The 24,217-nt window shown below is 43.6% G+C and overlaps 1 protein-coding gene across 4 annotated transcripts in view; it reads right to left on the bottom strand.

Annotated features, from left to right (window-relative positions):
* Window positions 1-24,217, bottom strand: part of SPPL3 (signal peptide peptidase like 3) — a 143,379-nt gene that overhangs the window by 4,521 nt on the left and 114,641 nt on the right. For all 4 annotated transcript variants that reach the window (XM_033220356.1, XM_033220358.1, XM_033220355.1 and 1 more), the window contains exons 4-10: window positions 19,177-19,296; window positions 18,359-18,437; window positions 17,329-17,441; window positions 2,750-2,856; window positions 2,117-2,280; window positions 1,191-1,390; window positions 65-174 (exon numbers count right to left, since the gene is read on the bottom strand). In XM_033220356.1, coding sequence (XP_033076247.1) covers window positions 65-174; window positions 1,191-1,390; window positions 2,117-2,280; window positions 2,750-2,856; window positions 17,329-17,441; window positions 18,359-18,437; window positions 19,177-19,296 — 893 coding nt within the window. The remainder of the gene's footprint in view (window positions 1-64; window positions 175-1,190; window positions 1,391-2,116; window positions 2,281-2,749; window positions 2,857-17,328; window positions 17,442-18,358; window positions 18,438-19,176; window positions 19,297-24,217) is intronic.

Raw genomic sequence — 24,217 nt, 5'->3', positions numbered from 1 at the left:
GCAAACCCAGGCACAGGGCCAATCCCAGTTATTGCTTTCACAGGTTTATAACTGCTGCTCTCACCTTTAAATAGGCCATCGTGAGGAGCGGCAATAAGGTAAATGGCACCAAATAGAGAAGGGCGGGCTGGGCGGCCCGGTGAATGCGAGACGCCACAGTAGCAGTGAGCAGGCCTGTGAGGAGAGAGAAGCATCTGTGAGACAGGAGAGGGAACCCGTGTCACCTGGCTGCTGCTTGGCAAAGTCCTGCGACTGCACAGATCTAATGTGCTGTCGTCCATTCTATGGTTGGGGTGTGAAATGCCCAGCTTGGGCAGCTGAAGAAATGTGGATCAGCACAGCTTTAAAAAACACCTACAACTCCAAGGACACATGACTGACCCAGGTCTAATTCCTTGCTCTGGTTCCTGGGTTCAAACCCTCCCTCCGGCCCCAAGTGTGCCTCTGTCTCCTGTGATGCTGGATTTGGGAGGCAGAAGACCTGGGTTTAAGTTCCAACTCTGTTACTCACAATAGCTAACATAACCGTAGTTCAGACCTTCCACCTCTCCGAGCCTCAGCCTGCCCATCTGTCTACTGGGAATAATGCCACTTGCCTTGTCCCTCTGAGTTTGTGGACTGAAATGAACCCATGTGAATGAACTGCTCTGGGACGAGGACAGTGCTGGGTTTGAGGAGGAGGCACGGAGTGCAAGAGGCGCTCCTTTCCAGTCACTGTGCGGGAGCCGTTGCATGTGCAGGCAGGTTACTGCTTTTCCCAGCCCCATCCCAACTATCTCCTGTCTGCCTACACGCGCTGGCTACAAAACTTAGCTTAGGTCAGAGTGGCAGAAATAGACAACTAATGAATGTAAGTATCTGTTGAATAAAGTAGGAAATAAATACGACAGTCATTCAACTCTAGAGGAAGATTTAAGCACAGACGAATCCACTGCACTGTGTGCTGTGTGTCCTTGGCTTTGAAGACTGACATGCTTTTCCTACAATGTTCTTCAGATACACTGCTGGAGAGGGAACTGGCCTATCCAGTACACAGAACACTTAGCATCTCACAGGCCAGGTTGTCTATTACAGCACTCAGAATTCCTGCTCTCCTTCTATCCAGTATCTGTAGCTAGAAGACCTGATTTAATTCCAAGGCTTGGAGGTCAGCCAGAGCGAGGATCATCTGCAGTCTCTGGTTCTCTTACCTACAAAGTATCCGATGAGGGTGCAGTGAAAGTAGGAGACCTTCTGCATGCGCCCGGAGATGTTGGCAGGTCCAGGGGCCCCACAGGAGTCCCCACTGGCTTGTTTTTTGTAGTTGTCATAGCGAAGGACAAAGCATAGTAGGAGACCAGGCATCACGATGTCTCCGATGCCCAACATGGAGAAGTGGCTGCCAGTGGAGCTGGAATGCAGTTTCACAGGTTAGCGACATCACACTCTACACAATCCAGTTTCTCTTCCTTTTGTGCAAAGTTTGTTAGCTTTTTAAGGAGTCAAAGAGCTTATCTGCATGGTAGATGGAAATCTCCTCTGATGGAACATCAGTTTTAAGAGTGTAGAGAGAAAAAGCTGCAACAGTACTGGCACTAGAGATCTCCACCTGGCCCTCCTGTGTTCCAGGAGAGCCCCTTGGAAGTGACTGCTGAAGTGATTTGCATAAGTGCTGCTTCCTCTAGAAATGTCAAACGATTCATCATTTGTGACACATTCACTGTTGAGACTTCAAATAAGCACTTGGCTACTATTACAGGTGGAAGATTAAAGCAGTACATTCATTCTGCCAAGATTATATTACCAGGAGCTGTATAATTCTACCATTAGAACCTATTTTTACAAATATCTTACAAGTTAAAAGGATCCAGATTTTCCTAACTCCCTCCAGCCAACTCGAAACAGTGGAAACAGCAGTAAGGCATGGCTGTTTGCTGACATTAATCAATAATAAAAGGCAGCGCCTGGATCACTTAGTGGTCGTTCTTGGCAAGCCAAGAATCTCATTCTCTTCTGCAGCATGGAGATAATGACCCCAGGTTGGGATCAGAATGCTGATGACATAAGAGACTGACCAAGGCTGGGAACAGACAGGCACAGGAAGACAGTGTGGTCCTGTCATAGCATGAGGTCCTACCTTGGGAAGACCAGTTTTCCAGGCAGAGACAGGCGAGGAACATCACGCCCAACATTGGGCCCCAGGTGGAGCTTCCGGGATAGAACGTCAAGGGGATTGTCAGCCGGCTGAGTGGCCACCTTCACCATGACGTTGCTATTGAAGATGTAGGCTGAGAAAAATACCTGCCGAGTTGGAGAGATGCCTTTAACAGAGGGAGCTGGAAGCAACCTGCTTTCAGCATCAGTCCTCCTTGCTTTTCAGAGCAGAGTCTCAGAATGCTGTGACTGCAATGCTTTCTTTGTATGATTTGAGAAAATCTTTGCTCTTCCTGTGTACTTGCCAATTTCTGCACTCTCCACACCCAGAGATTACTCCGTGACAGGGTGGCCCTCACTGCAGCGAATCTTGTCAACCTGTTACCTCTTCTACCCTAGGAGTCACACACACACACACTACCTACTGTACAACTTCTCAGCAAACAAAAGGATCAGACTGCACACCCATGAACAACTACAGTTAAGGACTCTGGAGAGAGAGTGATCGGCGGCAGGGCAAGCCCAACTTTGGATACTTCTAGTTAATAGTTTTCGGGAGTGAATGCTTCACTTCAACACAAAGAAGGGGAGGGGCTCCAAGGACATAAACGCTTACCCAAAAGACATCATAGATTAGAAGCCCTGAGAGAAGCAAGCAGGAGACCTTGAGGCTCGGCAGGCGGACAAAGGCGATCATGGCGACACAGAGGCCCATGGCCAGTGCTGGGGAGGAGACAAGATACAGCAGATAGCAGTCAGTGTGGACTCCAGGCTCATCCTCTTTCCACAAGTTATGCCCCTTCACAGAGTTTGCAATTCCCTCAGAAATCAGGCAGCCCTAAGCTCCAGCTTCAGAAACTTACATGTTGCCGGGCGCGGTGGCTCACGCCTGTAATCCCGGCACTTTGGGAGGCCGAGGCGGGCGGATCACAAGGTCAGGAGATCGAGACCATGGTGAAACCCCGTCTCTACTAAAAATACAAAAAAATTAGCCGGGCACGGTTGCGGGCACCTGTAGTCCCAGCTACTCAGGAGGCTGAGGCAGGAGAATGGCGTGAACCCGGGAGGCGGAGCTTGCAGTGAGCCGAGATCGCGCCACTGCACTCCAGCCTGGGCGGCAGAGCGAGACTCCGCCTCAAAAAAAAAAAAAAAACTTACATGTAATTTATGCAAAGCACCCATTTCTTCAGCCTGTTTGGACTTGTGGAATTTGGGGTGATTGCTTTCCTCCTGCTAGACACAGTGCTCGGCTGTTGGAGACCCAGGAAACCAGTCTGAGACCTCCCAGCTGTCTTTTCCTGCCTTCCCTCCAATGTTGTGGATGTGTTGTCCTTGCTCCCTGCTTTAAAGTGAACTCACACCCTAGATAACACCCCCTCCCTTTCGTTCACTTGGAGGCATCATCCCAGCAATTCATTAACTGCATTATAGAAAACTAGAGAATACAGTAAAGCAAAATAAAAAAATTACATTGCCACTTTTCAGAGATTACCACTGTTAAATATCTTCCTAAAAATTTTTTTTTGAGATGGAAAAATCACCCAGGCTGGAGTGTAATGGCGCAAACTCGACTCACTGCAACCTCTGCCTCCTGAGTTCATGTTTGTATTTTTAGTAGAGATGGGGTTTCACCGTGTTTCCCAGGCTGGTCTCGAATTCTTGTTGTTTTGTTTTGTTTTGAGATGGAGTCTTGCTCTGTTGCCCCAGCTGAAGTGCAGTGGCAAGATCTCAGCTCACTGCAAGCTCCGCCTCCTGGGTTCACACCATTCTCCTGCCTCAGCCTCCTGAGTAGCTGGGACTACAGGTGCCCGCCACCATGCCTGGCTAATTTTTTTGTATTTTTAGTAGAGACGGGGTTTCACCTGTGTTAGCCAGGATGCTCTCAATCTCCTGATCTTGTGATCCGCCCGCCTTGGCCTCCCAAAGTGCTGGGATTATAGGCGTGAGCCACCGCGCCCGGCCTGGTCTCGAATTCTTGGCCTGTGGTCACCCAGGCCACCATTTACACCATTTGCAATCATGTTTTTTTTTTTTTTTTTTCCTGAGACAGGGTCTTGCTCTGTCGCCCAGGCTGGAGTGCAGTCATGAGATCTTGGCTCACTGCAGCCTCTGCTTCCTGGGCTCAAGCAATACTTAGGCTCCTGAGTAGCTAGGACCACCAGCACATGCCACCACACCTGGCAAATTTTTGTATTTTTTGTAGAGATGAGGTCTTGCTATGTGGCCCAGGCTGGTCTCAAGCAATAATCTTACCCTGGTCTCCCAAAGTGCTGGGATGATAGGCATGAGCCACCATGCCCAGCCTACAGTCCTTTTTTTAATGACTTGCTGAAAGTGGAGTCATCCAGAATTTTCTGTTGCTTCCCTACTGGGGTGGTTGGCTTTTCCTCTATCCTATATATTTCCCATAAATTAGATGTTATCATCTGAGCTCTTGATCACTTCCAGCAGGGCTTTCATCCCTGCTACTCCACTGACACTGCTCCCGGGGGCTTGCCAAGCATCCCCTCGTTGGTAGCCATCGTAATCGACTTCTGTCCTCCTCTTACCCGATCTTTGGGCAGCAACCTGCCCAGCTGATGGCTCCCTCCTTCTCCCCTGGTTCTCAGGACAATGTGCTCTCCTGTTCCTCCCCTCTCACTGGCCACTCCTTTTCAGGCTTCTCTGTAGCTCCTCCTCAATTCCCAGCATTCCATGGTCTTTTCCTCAGATCTTTTCCTCTCTCAGTGATCTCGTCCAATCTCAAGGCTCTTGAGACTATATGTCATCAACTCACACATTTTTATTTCCAGCCTGAATCTCTTCTTGGAGCTCAAGACTCATACATCCTATGGCCTAAGGGACATATATACTTGGCTGTCTAATTGGCTTCTCAAATCTAACATGTCCAAACTCAGCTCTTAACAGTGTAGTCTTCCGTCTCCAAGCATTTACTCTTTGCTTCCAATTGTGCAGATGGAAATCTGTGATGTTCTTTTCGACCCCTTTTTCTTTCTTCTACACCCTGCCTGGCATAAGCCGCCATCCTCTCCTGGTGTGCATTGCTGCAGTGACCTCCTGCGTGGCCTCTCTGCCTCCAATTTAACCCCTAACAAGTCTCTTCTTCACAGGGCAGACAGAAGCAGCTTCTTCAACCATAAGACAGGTTTGATGGGTCCCCTGGCTCAAAACTCTTAACTTCCCACAGAGTAGAAGCCACAGCCTTCACACTGGCTGACAAGGTCCTGCTGTGACTGTGACCCTTCAGGTCACCTCCTGCTACTTCCTGTGCCAGCCACAGCAGCCTCCTCACTCTGTCCCCCATGCCGCCGCTTCAGTGCTCTGCATTTACTGTGCCCTCTGCCTGGAACAATCTCCTCCCAGAACCCAGCTGGCTCCCCTCCTCGTCTTTCACAGTTCTTCACTCAAGTACTAGCTTCTCAATGACAGGTGGACTTTCCTACAAGTATATTTAAGATTATTACACTTCCTGCCCTTGCCTTATTTTTCTTTTCATCTCTCAACATGTGATATACAAAATTTCTTCTTTTTTGTTTTTAAACATTCTCACTCCCCTCAACTCCAGTGAAGGTTCCCCGAGAGCATGGCTCACTGCTCACCCCTGTAGTCTAGGCCGGGGCCTGGCAGGTACAGGATCTCTCCCTTCCTTCAGCTCTCTTCCTCCACTGTTGTGCAAACACAGGTTTGATAAGGACACAGAGCTATTGAGGAATTCTTCATGGGGTCTTGTGGTGGGATGACTGTCGAACTCTCTGGCCAGGGAGGACACTCTCCACCGTATAGCCCAAGCCCTCAACACGCATTCCTGTGGCTCTGTTTTCTAGCCAGTTCAACACAATTCCCCCCTCTCCACACATACTGTGTTTTTTCACACTCTAGACAGAAGGTCCTGCCCTGGCTCCTTGATCTGGAAAATCCATCCTCATTCTTAAAGAGCCAGGTCAGGAGCCCTTTCTCAGAGTCTTTCCTGATCCAACCAGTCAGTTGCTGCTGCTTTTTTGTTTTTTTTGAGATGGAGCTTTGCTCTTATTGCCCAGGCTGTAGTACAATGGCGTAATCTCAGCTTACTGTAGCTTCCACCTCCTGGGATCAAGTGATTCTCCTGCCTCAGCTGGGATTATAGGCGCACGCCACCACGCCCAGCTAATTTTTGCATTTTTAGTAGAGACGGGACTTCACCATGTTGGTCAGGCTGGTCTCAAACTCCTGACCTCAGGTGATCCACCTGCCCCGGCCTCCCAAAGTGCTGGAATTACAGGCATGAGCCACCACACCCGGCCCAGTTGCTTCTTCTATGTGATGTGCCATAGAACGTTGAATGTGTCTCAACTCACTCGTCCATTCTATGACTGTGTGAATATTTACACACTGGTGAGTTTATTCCCTAAGCTAACTGACCACGTGCTCCTCAGAAACAGAAACCATGTCTGATTCTTTCTGTGGATTCCTAGCACTTGACAGAGTAGACATTCAATAAATACCTACTGAATGAATGCAAAACTGTTCTATTAACTTCAAATTTCCAATTATTCTAAGGAAAGTAAAAAGCCACATGAGCAGATATATTTCATTTTCACAGAACTGGTGGTAAACTGTCAATATATGTAATCAAGTGGGTAAATACAGCAGCTTGGCAGACCCTGGACACATCAACTAAATTACTATTTCATGGGTTCCTACTGTGTGGACGGTGCTATCTGAACACAGAGGAGAAAAAGCTGCTTCATCCCTACAACTCAGAATCTGAGTTGGAAAGACAGTAGTCAACCCAGGAAGAGCAAAATATGTATCTTCATCTCCACTGTCATCACTGTTATCAAGCACTCACTGAGCTACAGGGTGAGCTGCAGTGTGAGTTCTGGAGAGATGTGGTCAAGACCTAATTCTTGACTTTATAATCATATAGGATGTTTATTATACTAGGGTCTCCTTTAATTTTTAAATAAATTCATAAAACACAACCAACCCGGTAAAATGTATACAAATGCATGTCATTTGAAATGAACCCAATGAAATGTATTAGTCAGTGAGGCTTGACAAAGCTCAGAGCATTCAGAGCTGCAAAGGGATGACTGAAGCATGATGTTTAGGGCAATGAGAGACGTACCCAGAGCCCCTGCTCTGATCAACTCACACGCATATCTGAAAGGAAGGGCCCTCCCATGGTCATCATCTTCAGGAAACAAAGATTTGGTTGTGTCATGAGTCAATCAACAGGACATTTTCAGGGAGCAGCTCAGGCGGCTGGAGGAACAACAGTGGTCAGCAGTAGGTGGGAAGCGCACTGGGCCAGAGCACAGGTGAAACACAGGTTTGTGTATAGATACTGGCTAGAGGTGATCTGTTCATGGACTTACAGGTGAATACATGGAATGCAAGGCATCAAGGGCACAAAGAAAGTAACAGAAGGCCTAGGATGGACAGATGAGAGACAGGAGTCTGTGGGGAGTGAGGGTCAGAGGACTGAATGATGCAGCTCACCAGTAGCCAAGGGAGGGGCGGGGAAACAGACTGGACAGAGAAGCAAGAGGCCAGGCTCCTCGGGGTAAGTTTATTTGCCTCTGTGACACATGCAGACGACCTGTCCCTTCCTGACCTTGTTTCTTTTTTTGGAGATGGAGTCTTGCTCTGTCACCCAGGCTGGACTGCAGTGGCACGATCTTGGCTCACTGCAACCTGTGCCTCCCAGGTTCAAGCAATTCTGTCTCAGCCTCCCGAGTAGCTGGGCATACCGGCGCCCGACACCACGCCCAACAAATTTTTGTATTTTTAGTACAGATGGGGTTTCATCATATTGGTCAGGCTGGTCTTGAACTACTGACTTCAGGTGATCCGCCTGCCTCAGCCTCCCAAAGTGCTGGGATTATAGGCATGGGCCACCGCATCTGGCCCATCCTGACCTTTTCTACTCAATTTACCATAGAAACACTTCATCCTAACAGCGCAGGGGCCACTTGCTGCTTTGTCATTCAACTCATGCTAATCCTCCTCTACCTGGGTCTAAACTAAATATGGAACAGACTGCTCAGTGAGACTGCCCAGTGACTGGGTTTTCCATGACTCTAGACAGTGTCATTCTATCCTAACCTTCCAAATAAGAAAGTCTGGGTTCATCTTCAACACATCACAGTCTCTCATCATGCACATGAAATCTGCAGCCATTCTGAGGTGTTACCCTTTACTGTTACTGGAGACCTTGCTCAAAACTCCGCCCACTTTCTACTTTGCTGTGTCTCCTTACCCTCCCTCCCTCTTACTCTTTCCCATGTACTGTTCACTGCCACTCTCAAACATCTGTTCACATAATTTCCTGCCTTCAGGTCACCAGGTTCCCTTCTCTGTGACGAATCAAGTCTAATTATAAAGTGCATAAACTCAGGAGGCACAACCTCCACAGAACGGAACTGAGCACCACGCTGGCTCTGCTTTGGCGTCTGTCTGAGTGGGTTCCTCCTATTCCTCAGCCTATCCCTTCTCTCCATCTGTGTTAAGTTGAACACCCACTTTCCAATTAGACCATCTAGGTCCTCCTCACTCTAGTCTAAGTTTCATATATGAAGACGCAGAAGGCATCCCTTTGTCTCAGAGAAAGAAGGCTCTTAGAGGTATTTGGAATTAATACCACTCTGACCAGCGAATACTGCCACAAGCGATGTCATATTCCCAGAACGTGTTCTCAATCAGTCATTTACTTTGCCTGCCTTTCATTCTGTCATTCAAGTAACCCTTAAAAAATCTTACCTTCTCAGAGCTTTTCAAGGTTAAAGTGAAGGGAGGTGCTCTCTTTCCCTTGTGGCTTTAGACACTCCTGAGACTCTCTCATAGGTTCACCAACATGCTTAACTTTTGGTTAAATGCATATTAACCGAAAGTGTTGGGGGAAGTAAATGATTAATTTTAGCCATTTAGCAACAGTTATTTTCAATTTATCACTGATATCTCTGTATCATACTGTCTTCTACAACCAGTGGGCCAGGGACAAAGACAGTGAGACCAAACGGAGCTCAAATGTTCTCTACGAGGATGACATAACCTGTAAGGTTTCTAAGCAGTGCTCCCGTTCTTGATACAGGCTCTCTAGATATCTATGCCCTGTGTGGACTCAGGGCACCAAGAGTGACCATTTTATTTATTTATTTATTTATTTAGAGACAGAGTCTCACTCTGTTGCCCAGGTTGGAGTGCAGTTGTGCAATCTCAGCTCACTGCAACCCCTGCCTTCCAGGTTCAAGTGATTCTCCTGCCTCAGCCTCCCGAGTAGCTGGGACTACAGGCGCATGCCACCATGCCCTGGTTAATTTTTGTATTTTTACTAGAGATGGGGTTGCATCGTGTTGGCCAGGCTGGTCTCCAACTCCCGACCTCAGGTGATCTGCCCGCCTCAGCCTCCCAAATAGCTGGGATTACAGGCGTGAGCCACCGCCTGTGTAGCATTTTAAAACAAAATATCAATTGTTAGATTTCTGGCCCTAAACATGTTCTAATCATAGGTTAGCAGCAACTGCTATAAAACGAGGGGACTGAATCAGACATCTGTCAAGGCTCTGTTAGTCCCTGAACTAGGCAGCGGATAGACTGTAAATCAGGTTCTATGATCCTTGATCACTAGGGGTGCGTGCTCAATATTCATCAGCTTTTAGTTCACACGCCATCACCCATAGGTCGAACTCTTTCAAGTCTTCCCAAATCTGAAAGGTTAATTTGCCAGATGAAACTGAGAGTAGACAAAACAGCCCTACACTTAAGTTCGGGAAAATCCTGAAGCCCATTCTTAATGTTAATACTTCTTAGTGTAGCCCTGAAAATAATTTATCATCCTGTTTTCACTCTAAATTAACTTCAAAGAACAGACTTTAAGAAACACTAATTTTTAAAAACCTATCCACCAAATATCATATCACTGCTTACAAGATGATTTCAGACTCTGCAGAGAAGTCTGAAAGATAATATTCATGGCAGAGAGCAACACAGTTCAGTGTATTACACAATACAGCTAGAAAGCTAGACTACTGCCACAGCAGAAAACAAGTCAAACACAAGAAACAAATGCAAAGCTCAAAGGCTCTCTTTGAGGAAAAATTCCACCCTTGGTCACAAGGGCAGTTCAACCAGTGCAAACTGGTAGGAAGAAGAGATCCATGGATACGTAATACTGGGAAACTGCAGTAATGACAGAAAACGGTAAAATTCTAATTAGGGTTTAGGGGAGCCTCACTGAACACTCAGCAAAACTTTTCAACTATGAAGTGAATTTTCCAATGGAAATGTACTTCTGACGGTGGCCACTGGGAACAAAAAGTTTGTCCTTTATGGCCAATTTTCTATCAACTGTACAGTCTAGAGGAAGAGACTCGCATAGTAAAACAGACCCTTTAGTATGTCTTACAGGGAGGTGCTCACCCCACTCCTCCCTTAGTGAGTCTGATAAACCTGTCCCAGACCTGTCTGCAGAAGTACAACGAAGAAAATTCTCCCGACTTGCTCTAAAGTGTGTGTGTCCAATGGCTGTGAAAAGAATGTCACCTTCCACCAAGCTAAACTGTTTTTTTGGTAACATACTATTAGTAAACAGGCATTTTTTTCTGTTCTCTGCAATGCTAAGGTAGGGCAGAGTTGAGGGTAGAAAGACCACACTGCTTATTGTTTTGAGAGACAGCTCATCTTTTTTGGGTCAGCAGCTTAGTAAGCACTTTAAACCCTCAGCAAAACATGTAAATAGTATCGTGTGTCTGGACACAAGAATAAAGAGATTCAAGAAAGGAGAGCCATCAAAAAGTTAGCAGTGGGGTTACCGAGAAACTCAGACCACATGGCATATGAGACTTCAAGGCAGTTAAAATATCATTTGTCATAATATGGGCTTTGCGTCTGCTAGCATTGAGATTAATCATCCTGCTTAGGTGATTACTGCTTTACACTACTTTAAACCAGCAGCATCTGGTGCTTTCAGCGTCTCATTCCACATTTGTTTAGGTGGATTTAAGTGCATCGTTATGGGGGTGGTCTCTCTGTCATTTAAAGACACCAATATAAAACAGTTCCTCTTGGGAATATGTGGTTCACAGTCATCCAAACAGCCAACTTACACACACTGAAAACATGTGGTTTAGATTCTAACCAACTAACCGGAATTTCTAAATAATTACTGTTCAGACGTAACACTAAGAGAGATATCTGCCTGTTTCCTCATCAGGAAGCCACTGGACTAGGTAAGATTTAAGGGATATAATCATAAAAGATATGAGATTGATTTGGACTAAAGTTTATTCTCTGTGCTCCAATATTTATCATGATCAAGATTCCTTAATACTGTATAATATATATTTTTAAAAGATTAGGTTTTACTAAAGTTTTTCAGAATCCCCTTCACGCTCAGTTTATACATGAATCACTTCTTCCCTACTTTAAATTAACAAATCATTGTTTGCAGAATTCAACAAGTGCTACTCTCAGGAAAAGTCTAATGCACACAGCTGTCACTTTATCACTCTTAATAATAACTAGTCCTTATAGAATCAGCACTTACCCAGCCTTTTACCATAAGCTTGGCAAGCAACTTGTATTACTTTGAATGTAATTTCATCAACTTCCAGAAGCACTGAAGTATCGTAACATAAATCACAAGCTACTGAAACCACTAATTAATACTTGATTTGGGAAATCAGGTTTGATAGCCACTTAAAAATTGTAGCCATTGCACTTCAGACTGCTTATATGCATAGTGGGTTCTCTAGTACTGAAGCAAACAATCACAGCACATGTTTATATAAGGGAATACAAGATGCTAAACAAACGACCAAACCTGTCAGAATCAGCAAAGGTGAATTACTACACAGATGGGCATGGATGATTTTGACTTTGCCTTCCCTGTCTGTGTCATGAAAAGTCTGTATAGTCTAGAGGGTAACTTGGTCTGCAAACTCAAGGAACTGTTTTAATAGCTTGGTATACGGTAGACACTCAAAAAAAAAAAAAAAAACACTGAATAACTTTTATAAAGATTTACATGTTTATAAAAAACAAAAGCATATTTAACATTTTATTTCTGGCCGGGCGCGGTGGCTCAAGCCTGTAATCCCAGCACTTTGGGAGGCCGAGTCGGGTGGATCACGAGGTCAGGAGATCGAGACCATCCTGGCTAACACGGTGAAACCCCGTCTCTACTAAAAAATACAAAAAACTAGCCGGGCGAGGTGGTGGGCGCCTGTAGTCCCAGCTGCTCGGGAGGCTGAGGCAGGAGAATGGCGTGAACCCGGAGGCGGAGCTTGCAGTGAGCCGAGATCCGGCCACAGCACTCCAGCCTGGGCGACAGAGCGAGACTCCGTCTCAAAAAAAAAAAAAAAAAAAAAAAAAAAAAAAAAAAACATTTTATTTCTAAAATGACTGAACAGTAATTTTTTTTTTTTTTTTTTGAGATGGAGTCTTACTCCATCGCCCAGGCTGGAGTGCAGTGGTGTGATCTCAGCTGACTGCAACCTCTACCTCCTGGGTTGAAGCGATTCTCCTGTCTCACCGTTCTGAGTGGCTGGGATTACAGGTGCACAACACCACGCCCGGCTAATTTTTGAACTTTTAGTAGAGACGGGGTTTCACCATGTTGGCCAGGCTGGTCTCGAATTCCTGACCTCAGGCGATGTGCCCACCTCGGCCTCCCAAAGTGTTGGGATTACAGGCGTGAGCCACTGTGCCCGCGCCCAGCCTGAACAGTAACATTGACAGTTTCTCTTTAAATGCAGCAGTTCTACGAAAGTTCCCACATGTGTTGACAGAGTCACCACCATGCTCAGCATAGAGAGTGGTCACATCATCCACCAAAACCCCTGTGTTTTTTCTTTATAGTCACCCCACTCCACACAAACCCTGCCAACCACTGAGCTATAGTTCTCCATCACTATAATCTTGTCTTTTTGAACAAATGTATTTTAAAATTGTAAGTATAACTTATATTTGTATGTTTTACAATTTGCAATACACTTGCTAGTTTGTTTCCACAGAATACTGTTTCTTATGGCATTTTACCCTGACACACAGACATTTCAAATCATTGTACTGGTCAAAGTCACTCATGAGGAAAAAAAATTCCTAGGTGCAGAAGGACAAGTTTTTTGTTTTCCTTAAAGTTTAAAATTTCCCAGCACTTTGGGAGGCCGAGATGGGCGGATCACGAGGTCAGAAGATCGAGACCATCCTGGCTAACATGGTGAAACCCCGTCTCTACTAAAAATACAAAAAACTAGCCGGGCGACGTGGCGGGCGCCTGTAGTCCCAGCTACTCGGGAGGCTGAGGCAGGAGAATGGCGTGAACCCGGGAGGCGGAGCTTGCAGTGAGCTGAGATCCGGCCACTGCACTCCAGCCTGGGCGACAGAGCGAGACTCCGTCTCAAAAAAAAAAAAAAATTCTTTCTTATTAAGATGATTCTGATTCTGGATCCAGAAAAAAAAAAGCTGACAATCCTTTTTGTCAAATTCTATCCAAATTGACCATTAACAGAACATCCTTGGTTTTGAGTTAATTCATATATTTGATGCAAATGTCTTCTAAAAAAAAATCCAAACAATCACTTGAGTCCAGGAGCTTGAGGTCACAGTGAGTTAGGATCATGTCACCATACTGCAGCCTGGACAAAAGAGCAAGAACCTTTCTCTAAAACAAATTAAAAATAAAAACCCCAAACAATGGACCAAATACTATGCAGCAAACTTAACATCAGTCATACCACGTATATATAGCCTATAAGATCAGTACTTAGAAACTGTGTGACCAACTTAGCTACTCCGAACTTGAGGCAGTAACAGTAAAGCATCACTCTGGGTGGCTCTGGGCTCAGACAATGATGAACATCAACCCCATTATCTCTGAGCCAGCACAGCCCCAGAGCTGCAGGCAAACACTGCCTGGTGGAGTGCAGAGGAGCCTCCCAGACCTAGCACTGGTTCCGAAGAGCTCTGTCTCCAAAGTCTGGAGTAGCTTTATGGTTATTTGGAGTAGGTAACAGGAATAGATGCAATCCATACCTGTACCCCAGATTTTCAAATTCTTCCCTTAAAAATTCTTCAGAATTACGAGTAGTATAAAATTGACTGTCTTTATATTTTAACCTTCTTCCCTTTGGAACCACCAAAAGAAAGGAAAAGGGGACAGTTTACAATCCCTTTTAAAGGATTTTACTTTGTGGGGCAGAGCAGTTAGATAAAAATTTTCTGAGATTATGAAAGTGAACTGTGGAAATGTAAGGACTGTATACAAAGGAAGTGGAGGCTGGGTGCAGTGGGCTCATGCCTGTAATCCCAGCACCTTGGAAGGCTGAGGCGGGTGGACCACCTGAGCTCAGGAGTTCAAGACCAGCCTGGCCAACATGGTGAAACCTCGTCTCTACTAAAAATACCAAAAAAAAAAAAAAAACATTAGCAAGGTGTGGTGGCGGGCACCTATAATCCCAGCTACTCAGGAGGCTGAGGCAGGAGAATCACTTGAACCTAGGAGGCAGAGGTTGCAGTAAGCCGAGATCACACCAGTGCACTCCAGCCTGGGCAACAGAGTGAGACTCCATCTCAAAAAAAAAAAAAAAAAAGGTGGAAACAGAATGATACAGTTTAAAAGAAAAGTTTAAAAACATCTCAAGGGGCTGGGCCTCGGGGCTCATGCTAGTAATCCCAGTGCTTTGTACAGATGCAGTCTCACTATATTGCCCGGGCTGGTCTTTAACTCCTGGCCTCAAGCGATCCTCCCATCTGGCCTCTCAAAATGTGGGGATCACAGGCTTGAGCCAACGCACTGGCCCAATCCCAGCACTTTGGGAGGACTGCTTGAGGCCAGGAGTTCAAGACCAGCCTGGGTAACATAGTGAGACCCATCTTTATAAAATAATAATAAAAAAATGGGCTGGGTACGGTGGCTTGTGCCTGGAGTCTCACCTACTTGAGAGGCAGAGGTGGGAGAACTGCTTGAGCTCAAGAGTTGGGTAAGCACTGACCATGCACTGCGCTCCAGCCTGAGCAGCAGAGTGAGATCCTGTCTTAAAACCAAACAAAACAAAAAGCTGGGGGAGGCCAGGCACAGTGGCTCATGCCTGTGCACATTGGGAGGCCGAGGTGGGAGGATCGCCTGGGTCCAGGAGTTCAAGACCAGCCTGGGCAACATGAGACCCTGTCTCTATTTAAAAAAAAAAAAAAAAAGGCTGGGTGTGGTGGCTCACGCCTGTAGTCCCAGCACTTTGGGAGGCCAAGGCAGGTGGATCACCCGAGGTCAGGGGTTCAAGACCAGCTTGATCAACATGGCAAAAACCCAACTCTACTAAAAAATACAAAAACTAAAAACTAAAAAAAAAAAAAAAAATTTGCTGGGCGTGGTGGCATGTGCCTGCAATCCCAGCTACTTGGGAGGCTGAGGCAGGAGAATCGCTTGAATCCAGGAGACGAAGGTTGCAGCGAGCCAAGATGACACCATTGCACTCCAGCTTGGGCAACAAAGTGAAACTCCCTGCCCAAAAAAAAAGGTTTTAAGGGAAAGACTAGGAAAATTATGGGTGATTTTCAGAAACAGCCTCCAAGACGCTTTGGTGGTTAAGTATGAATTCTATATAAGGGGTCTGTGGCTGGGATGAGCCACTTCTCTGAACCTTTGTTCACTCTTTTGAAGTGGGAAAAAACAGCAGTACCTACTTCAAAGAGTTGTTCTGAGGATTAAAAGAGATAATCCATGTAAAACACCTAGCAGACTGTCTAATCCATAAAAGGCACTTAATTCATCTGAGGTCTTATTGTCATTATTATTTCATCCTTATCATCAATGAAGAGAAATTCTCATATGCTACAGTTTGGAGCATAACTACTATAGCCTATCTGAAATGCAGTATAATAATAGGTATAGATTTTTTAAATGCAAGAATTCTGTTCCAGGAATTTCATGTCTAGGTATTCATCCTTAATACTCTGGAGTTAATAAAAAGGATATGATATGCTTTTATGTAATGATATAGATATGATATAGATATGTATTTATATCATTACATAAAAGTATATGATATCATGTACATAATGCAGATTATATATCACGTTATATTACATATACTATATATAATATACAGCATAATATGATACACTGTATTACAATCTAATCCCATTTCCTTACTGTTACTTTGTTTTTTTTTTTTGAGATGGAGTCTTGCTCTGTCGCCCAGGCTGGAGTGCAGTGGTGCGATCGTGGCTCTGCCTCCTGGGTTCATGCCATTCTCCTGACTCAGCCACTCAAGGAGCTGGGACTACAGGCACCCACCACCACGCCCGGCTAATTTTTTGTATTTTTAGTAGAGACAGGGTCTCACCATGTTAGCCAGGATGGTCTCGATCTCCTGACCTTGTGATCCACCTGCCTCAGCCTCCCAAAGTGCTGGGATTACAGGCATGAGCCACCGGGCCCGGCCCTTACTGTTACTTTTTAAAGAGACAGGTTCTCACTCTGTTGCTGAGCCCGGAGTGCAGCAGCATGATCATAGCTCACTGTAATCTTGAACTCCTGGGCTCAAGGGATCCTCCCACCTCAGCCTCCCAAGTAGCTGGGACTATAGGTGCACCATGCCCAGAAGATTTTTATTTTTGTAGAAATGGGATCTTGCTATGTTGTCCAGATTGGTCTTGAACTCTTGGTCTCAAGTGATACTCCTGCCTCAGACTCCCAATGTGCTGGGATTACAGGCATTAGCCACTGGGCCAAGCCTCCATTTATATAAGAAAGCACAGTCTGCACACTGTACATTAATATTCAAAGAGGCATCATTCATAATAGCCTAAAAAGTGGAAATAATCAGTAAATGAATAAATAAAATTAGTGCATCCATATAATGGAACAGTATTCAGCCATAAAAAGCGCTGATACAGGTTACAGCATAGATGAACCTTGAAAACATGCTAAGTGAAACAAGTCAGACACAAAAGGCCACATAATGTATGATTCCATTTATGGAAAATGTCCAGAATGGAGAAATCCATAGAAACAAAGTAGAGACGAGTGGATACCTGGAGCTGGGGTGGGGTGGCGGGTAAGGGGAACGATTGCTCATTGGTTTTGGCGGCGGTGGGTGTGAAAATGCTCTAAAAGTTGATGGTAGTGACAGCTGTACATCTCTGTGAATATCCTAAAGCATCTATAAAACTCTATAAAGGAAAATTACAATTTGTCGCAAATTAGTCACTCACCATCCATGAGAAGCCAATGGCCAGTGAGAACCCAGATGAGGACGAGCATGACAGACAGAGAGAATGACAGCAACTCAGCAGCAGTGAAACGTCCACAGCAACCAAAGGAAATCCTGGAAAACACACAACACTTATTGGACAGTGGGCACACTTCATTCAATAACCAAACTCTCCTTTGGTATTTCATGATCAGAGTTCATGATGGCTGGATTAGAATAGCAGACAATTCCAAGATAGCTTGAAATCCAAAATACCCAATCCTTCTTTGGCGAAACCTATGGAAAACTCACAGGAATATACTTCTGCACCATCTGATAATGTCTTCTTGGGACCAATTATCAACAGTGGCATTTAGAAGTTTGAAGCGACAGTATCGACCTCTGGAAAAGCTAGTAAGTATGGAGGGAATTCTATTCTTATGAGGAAAACAAAATGAAGAAATGCCAACAATTCAACTCATTTACCAAAGATGGTATTACTCTATTTAGAAGATGGTAAATCTTTTTGTTATCACTAATTCCTGGGAACATCAGCTGCCACCAGTGACTGGTTTCCTAAGTGCGTTCAGCATCTCCATTAGCACAGAATTTTGTTTCTGTGCAGCAATGACTTTGAGTTAAAGTGTGAATACTAGGATTAAATGCAAGTAGGTAGCATATCTAGGCCACTGAAGACCAAAGGCAAAGAAGAATGTTTGAGTTCAACCACTATTCTCATATTTCATCAACTCACAGTAAAGGAATGAAAGCACTGTTTCAAAAGAAAACTGCTCATCTTTCAAAGATCTAAGTAGGAAGCACATTACAATGACTCAGACTTCCTAAGTTTTATTTGTATTTCCTCTGACATGAGAAGGTACAAAAGGAAGTACTAGCTTCTGGTTTTAAAGATCAAATGTCTCACTTCCCGGTCTTCTGGCATTTCTGTCCTCCAGCCAATACCAGAAATTGAGACTCCTAATAATGCTATCAAATATGACAGAAAAATATATACAAGTTTATAATTGAAGAGGAAACTCCCAATTCCTTACTTGTTCTGAGGTGAGCAGGGTCTTGTTAAATACTGGCACATCGGGAGGAGAAGAAAAGCAAAAGCTATCGTTGCAAGAACTAGAGAAAGAAAAGGTATAGTTTTTTAAAAACAACTGTAAGAAAAATGGCACGACATAGAAATTTCATTCCCCAAAACACTAGACAAGTGGAAACAGTTAACTGACTAAAGAAGAAAAATATCTTCCTTTAATACTGAACAAAAAACCTCTTCAATAAAAAAAGTACCTGATTTGAAGTAGGGGAAAGCATAGGTAAGTTTTCTAAAAGATAAACAGCAGCAGGCCATGGGATGACCTCCTAACAAGTCTTGTAGCATTTTGCTGATGATTTTTTTTTTTTTTAACATTTCCATCAATGCTTAGCTTGAAAACACATCAAAGAGCTGACAGTCCAATCACTTTGATTAGCTATCCACGTTTCCACCTGCAAGAACGTGGGTAGAGGCTGACAATGACCTCTATGCCAAGCTCAACCGTCTGGTAAACTACTGGTAATCTAGAAAAGGCGCCACAGCAAAAGCAGAGCAATATCGCTCTGGTGTGATAAAATTCCTGCATTTTCACATCTCCAGCCTTTCTTTGAAATTGTGTGGGCAGGTCGCAACAGATGATGTGGATTAAGTGGTTCAAGAAGGAGTCGGGGAAGGGCGGCACGGTTGAGAGGGAAGAGATGAAGTCAAGATTTATAAAGAAAAACTTACATGACATGGTATATAAATCTTAATTTTTGAACAGTGATAAAGGTGAAAATTTTTCCTTTTAGTATGTTAAGACTAGACAGAGAAACTCATATTTACCTGCCGTACATATTGTAAAAACTACTTGAACTGAGTCAAAGAAGAAGAACATTACTAAAAGAGAGACAGACGCTCCAATCGGAAGGAACAGAGCCTGGGTAGAGTCAATTGTTTGGATGCCTGAAAGAGAAAAACAGACAGATTAATAACTTATTATGCAACAGGCACTGTGCCTATGTACTTCATATACATTAACTTGCGAAAATGCAGACAGTTCTAGGGATTATATGTTAAACATGGATTATCCAGGCCCTACGCATCTTTCTTTCCTGACGAGATTATGAGCTCCATGTTCTCTTCATGGTGCTTTCATTACAGTAGACGCTCAAGAATATTTGTTGAAGCGAACTACTACCTCCTGGTGTTAACCATCTGGATGACAGGATCCAAACCACCACCAAGAACAAAAATGAGGTAGTAAAAGCCCAGATTAGTCAATTTGAGTAAATCTGTGGTCTTGCAATATAGGTTTGGTAAAAGAGGTGGTTTAAACTCATTGACTAAAAGGACTTCTCATCACTTGCGGGTTTAATGTCCTCATTTTCACGCTTTCCAATTGTTGCTAATAGTTGAGAACTGACTTGGCTGAGAGGGGGAGAGAAGGACAACAAGCCATAGCTGAAAACAGCAAATCAGAAAAAAAATTTTTTTTTTTTTTTTTGAGATGGAGTCTCGCTCTTGTTGCTCGGGCTGGAGTGCAGTGGCCGGATCTCAGCTCACTGCAAGCTCCGCCTCCTGTGTTCACGCCATTCTCCTGCCTCAGCCTCCCGACTAGCTGGGACTACAGGCGCCTGCCACCTCGTCCGGCTAGTTTTTTGTATTTTTTAGCAGAGACGGGGTTTCACCGGGTTAGCCAGGATGGTCTCGATCTCCTGACCTCGTGATCCGCCCGTCTCGGCCTCCCAAAGTGCTGGGATTACAGGCTTGAGCCACCGCGCCCGGCCTAGAAAAATTTTATTTGGCCAGATGTGGTAGCTTAAGCCTGTAATCCCAGGATTTTGGGAGGCTGAAGTGGAAGGATGGCTTGGGACCAGGAGTTCAAGACCAGCCTGGGCAACACAGTGAGACCCCCGTATCTATCTATTAATATTTACAAAAATATATATATATATTTTATGGGAACATTTTAAGGTACCAGAATAGGAGATGAATGGGGGAAAATAATCTCTTGGGCTAGAGTAGGATTTAGCAAAGGGGTTCTCAAGTTCTGGGCTTCCCATTAGAGTTTTTAAAAAATTACAGGCCAGGTGCGGTGGCTCACGCCTGTAATCCCAGCACTTTGGGAGGCCCGAGGCAGGCAGATCACTGGGTCAGGAGATCAAGACAGGAATGGTGAAACCCTGTCTCTACTAAAAATACAAAAAATTAGCTGGGCGTGGTGGTGGGCGCCTGTTGTCCCAGCTACTCGGGAGGCTGAGGTGGGAGAATGGTGTGAACCCTGGAGATGGAGCTTGCAGTGAGCCGAGATTGCGCCACTGCACTCCAGCTTGGGTGACAGAGCAAGACTCCGTCTCCAGGAAAAAAAAAAAAAAAAGTCCAAACCCAGACAAATTAAATGAAATCACAGGGTTAGGCCCAGCTAAAAACTCCTCACAAAACTGTATTTTGCATCTAGAATTGAGAACCATTAATAGAGTATTTTTGGTAGAGAAGAAAAACATGGCAAACTCTAATAACCACTGAATGAAAAAAAAATTACCAGTTTTATCTTGCCCCACTTCCAAATGAACTCTATTGAGATGTCATAAAGTGCACAAAAGGAATCAAAGAAATCTTCATATGATCTATAATAATGAAATAATAGAAGAAAAAGGCTGGGTGCAGTGGCTCATGCCTGTAATCCCAGCACTTTGAGAGGCTAAGGCAGGAGAATCACTTGAGGCCAGGAGTTCAAGACCAGCCTGGGCAAAATAGGAGACCCTATCTCTACAGAAAAAAAAAAAAAAAAAAAAAAAATAGGCATGGTATCTTGAGCCTGTAGTTCCAGCTACTTGGGAGGCTGAAGCGGGAGGATCACTTGAGCTCAGGAGTCAAAGGCAAAAAAAAAAAGATCTCTTCATTATATTAAGGCTACAAATAAAATATGTAACCAGGATAAACATAGCAGGACACAAAGGGTTGCAATGATCAATAAAATTTCTCTTAGGTATTTAAATTTGCCTGTCCCCAAAAGAGCTATTTAGGGTTTTTGATTAACTATATCTATAAAACAAAATTGCTTCTCAGGGACTAGGTAGATGAGTGAAGTAATTCACTTAGGAATAGGGCAGTTCAATTTAGGAAAAGTCAACTATGTGCCATGACAAACACAAATTATCTTGGAAGCAGTCTGTCCTGACTCTACTTAAATCCATCCAGTTTGGCCCATGGATCACTTTGGGAAGTGTATCCATTAGATAAAACTCTATGAAATCTCTAACTAAATTTTACCTAAATAGTTTTTACATGTAAGTGCTCTACAGTAGTTCAAAGAACTGCTAGAGGAAGCTACAGATTTTCAGTGCCTTTCACTACATAAAACAATGGTTTCTCAAATAACTGTTTATCATAGCAACAAAGCATCATGCAGTCTAGAGATCATACTGGTTCAAAGTATGATCAGAAAATGAAATGGCTAGCTACAATAAAGACTGCAGTGGTGAGGTATGTAAGAGATGCATTTGTTTATAATAAAGCTAAATTTTAAAAGTTCAGTCTGCAATTAAATGCAAAATTGAATACAAAGGACCTCTCTGGAATATTAGAATGCACAGAATTTTTTTTTTTTTTTTTTAAACCACAGATTTTTGAACCAGGAGGCAATGTCACAGGGCAAGCAAAGTGCCTTTAGTTCCTGACAATATGCTACCTAAAACAATGTCCATGACTTCAGTACTGCATCTCCTAAAGTTCTGGAGATAAAGGTCTTGAAGGGGAAGGAGGTAATTAATTAGAAATTTTAGCCAAACTCCAGTGACCTAAAAACAAAGCAAAACTGAGCAAAGCAAAAACAGAGTAGCCATAATTGGTAGGACATACGCAAGTGCAGTTGCATTATCTTTAAGGCAAAAATCCACATAGGAAATAGGCTTGGTAATGGAATTAAACATTTTGTACAGCAACATTATTTTTAACATTCAATGAACATGGCTACAGGCTAAATGCATGTCTGGTATGGAATAGACACTGAGCAATAAACCAGTAACTGTTAAGAAAATTACTGATTTTGCACCTCCCTATAAGAAGGATGCTTTTGACTATTTGCTGAACACTTATTATATATATAGTAAGCAACAGGAGGGATTAAAAGAAAGTCATTTCCAGATCTCATGAAGTTTACAATCTAAGCAGGAAGATTAAAATGTATATCTCTACTAAAGATGAGTATCCCAACTATAAATCTCCATCAATCTCTGTAACTCAAATAAATTATAACAGCAGTTTAGTAAAAGACTTTAAGATGTCAGATAATTGGGCAGGGGTGTTCATGGCTTCTTTTTAAAATCACACTTAATACTACTTAAATGAAGGACTGATGTGCCACGGGAAAATAAATTTCTATATTGGCTTCTTGGGGGCAGATACAGAAATCAAAACAAGGTCAGGGGAAAACAGAGGACCTGGAGGGAACTCTTGCCCTCCACCCCCACTGCTGTCACTTTCTTTCTAACCTTTTTTATTGTGAAGCATCACACAGAAAAGCACAAAAATGTAGAGTTCAGTGAATTATTACATACTTAATACAATTCAAGTCAAGAAACAAACCAACCCTAGAAATCTTCCTTTGTGTCCCTCTCAATCATCTCTCCCTCCCTCCCTCCCCACCCCCCACTCTGTCTCTCATTCTCCTGAAGGGAACTGCTATCCTGAATTATGACACGTTTTCCACCCAAGCAGGCAATTCCTTAAATACTATTTTGTTTGTTTCCTAAATTTTATATACACTGAGTTACGTAGTTAATTTTTTGTGTCTGGCTTCTTTCACTCAATGTTATTTGTGAGAATCATCCATGCTGTTTTATGTAGCTATAGAAGTTCACTTGCTTTCACTGTATGAATACAGTAAAATTTATTTATCCATTCTATGGCTGACATTTGGATTGTTTCCAATTTTTTGGTTATTACAAATAATGCTGCTCTAGGCACTCTTGCACATGACTTGATGCAGATGTGACTGTATTTGTTGCATATATAACTAGGAGTGACACTGCGAGGTCCAAGAGTGTTTACATTGTCACCTTTAGTAGGTAACATCAAACTGCCTTCCAAAGTGACTATACTAACACATGCTCTCCAATAATGTGAGAGGGTTCTTTGTTGTTGCTGTGCATCCTCATCGACTCTGGGAATAGTCAAGGTTTTTAATTTTAGTTATTCTGGTGGTGGGCACGTAGTGCTCTTTCATTACTGTCTTCACTTTTTCACTTTTACTTTTCTGCTTTCTAATGAGTTGAGTGCCATAATTCCTGGCAGGCCTGATCAACTCTTTGTCTTACTTCCATGTGTTTCGAGTTGCCCAGATAGGTGGAACATTATTATAATCCGACGTAATAATTACCCAGTTTTTCAGTCAAATACCCTAGGGCACCCTGCAGGGAGAAACATTCAATTACAAAGAGATTTCTCCATTTTCAAGTTCTGATTTTTTGGGGCATGAGTCACATGGCACATCTAACCCTCTGTCGAGTCTCAATGCTTCTCCTTCTTCTAGCTCCTATTATAATTAAGGACAGTAGAATCATTTCTGACATATTCAAAGCATGTAATCATAGAGTAACCCTTCACCCCTATACCCCACCAATGATGCTGGCTACACCTACAACTTTTCCTACTCTCCTGTCTCTTTACAAATTCCTTGTTTCTTATTATTTTGGGAGTTGGCAGCTACAATCTTTTAAAAACTTCTGATTACTGTCTCCTTCTATCAGTCTGAAACACTCTTGACAAAAATCTTAACACTAAATTTATACTTTCTTTTTCTTAAAACCTTTTCCCCAATTGTTCTACACTGTTAATCATTCAGGACTTCCATCCCCTTAGCAACTACAAACTCTGTTTCTCT

The sequence above is a fragment of the Trachypithecus francoisi genome, unplaced genomic scaffold, assembly GCF_009764315.1.
Source record: "Trachypithecus francoisi isolate TF-2019V2 unplaced genomic scaffold, Tfra_2.0 Lachesis_group11, whole genome shotgun sequence".
NCBI classification, from domain to species: domain Eukaryota; kingdom Metazoa; phylum Chordata; class Mammalia; order Primates; family Cercopithecidae; genus Trachypithecus; species Trachypithecus francoisi.
The sequence above is the reverse complement of the archived record's forward strand: the minus strand, read 5'-3'. Positions and strand labels throughout refer to the sequence as shown.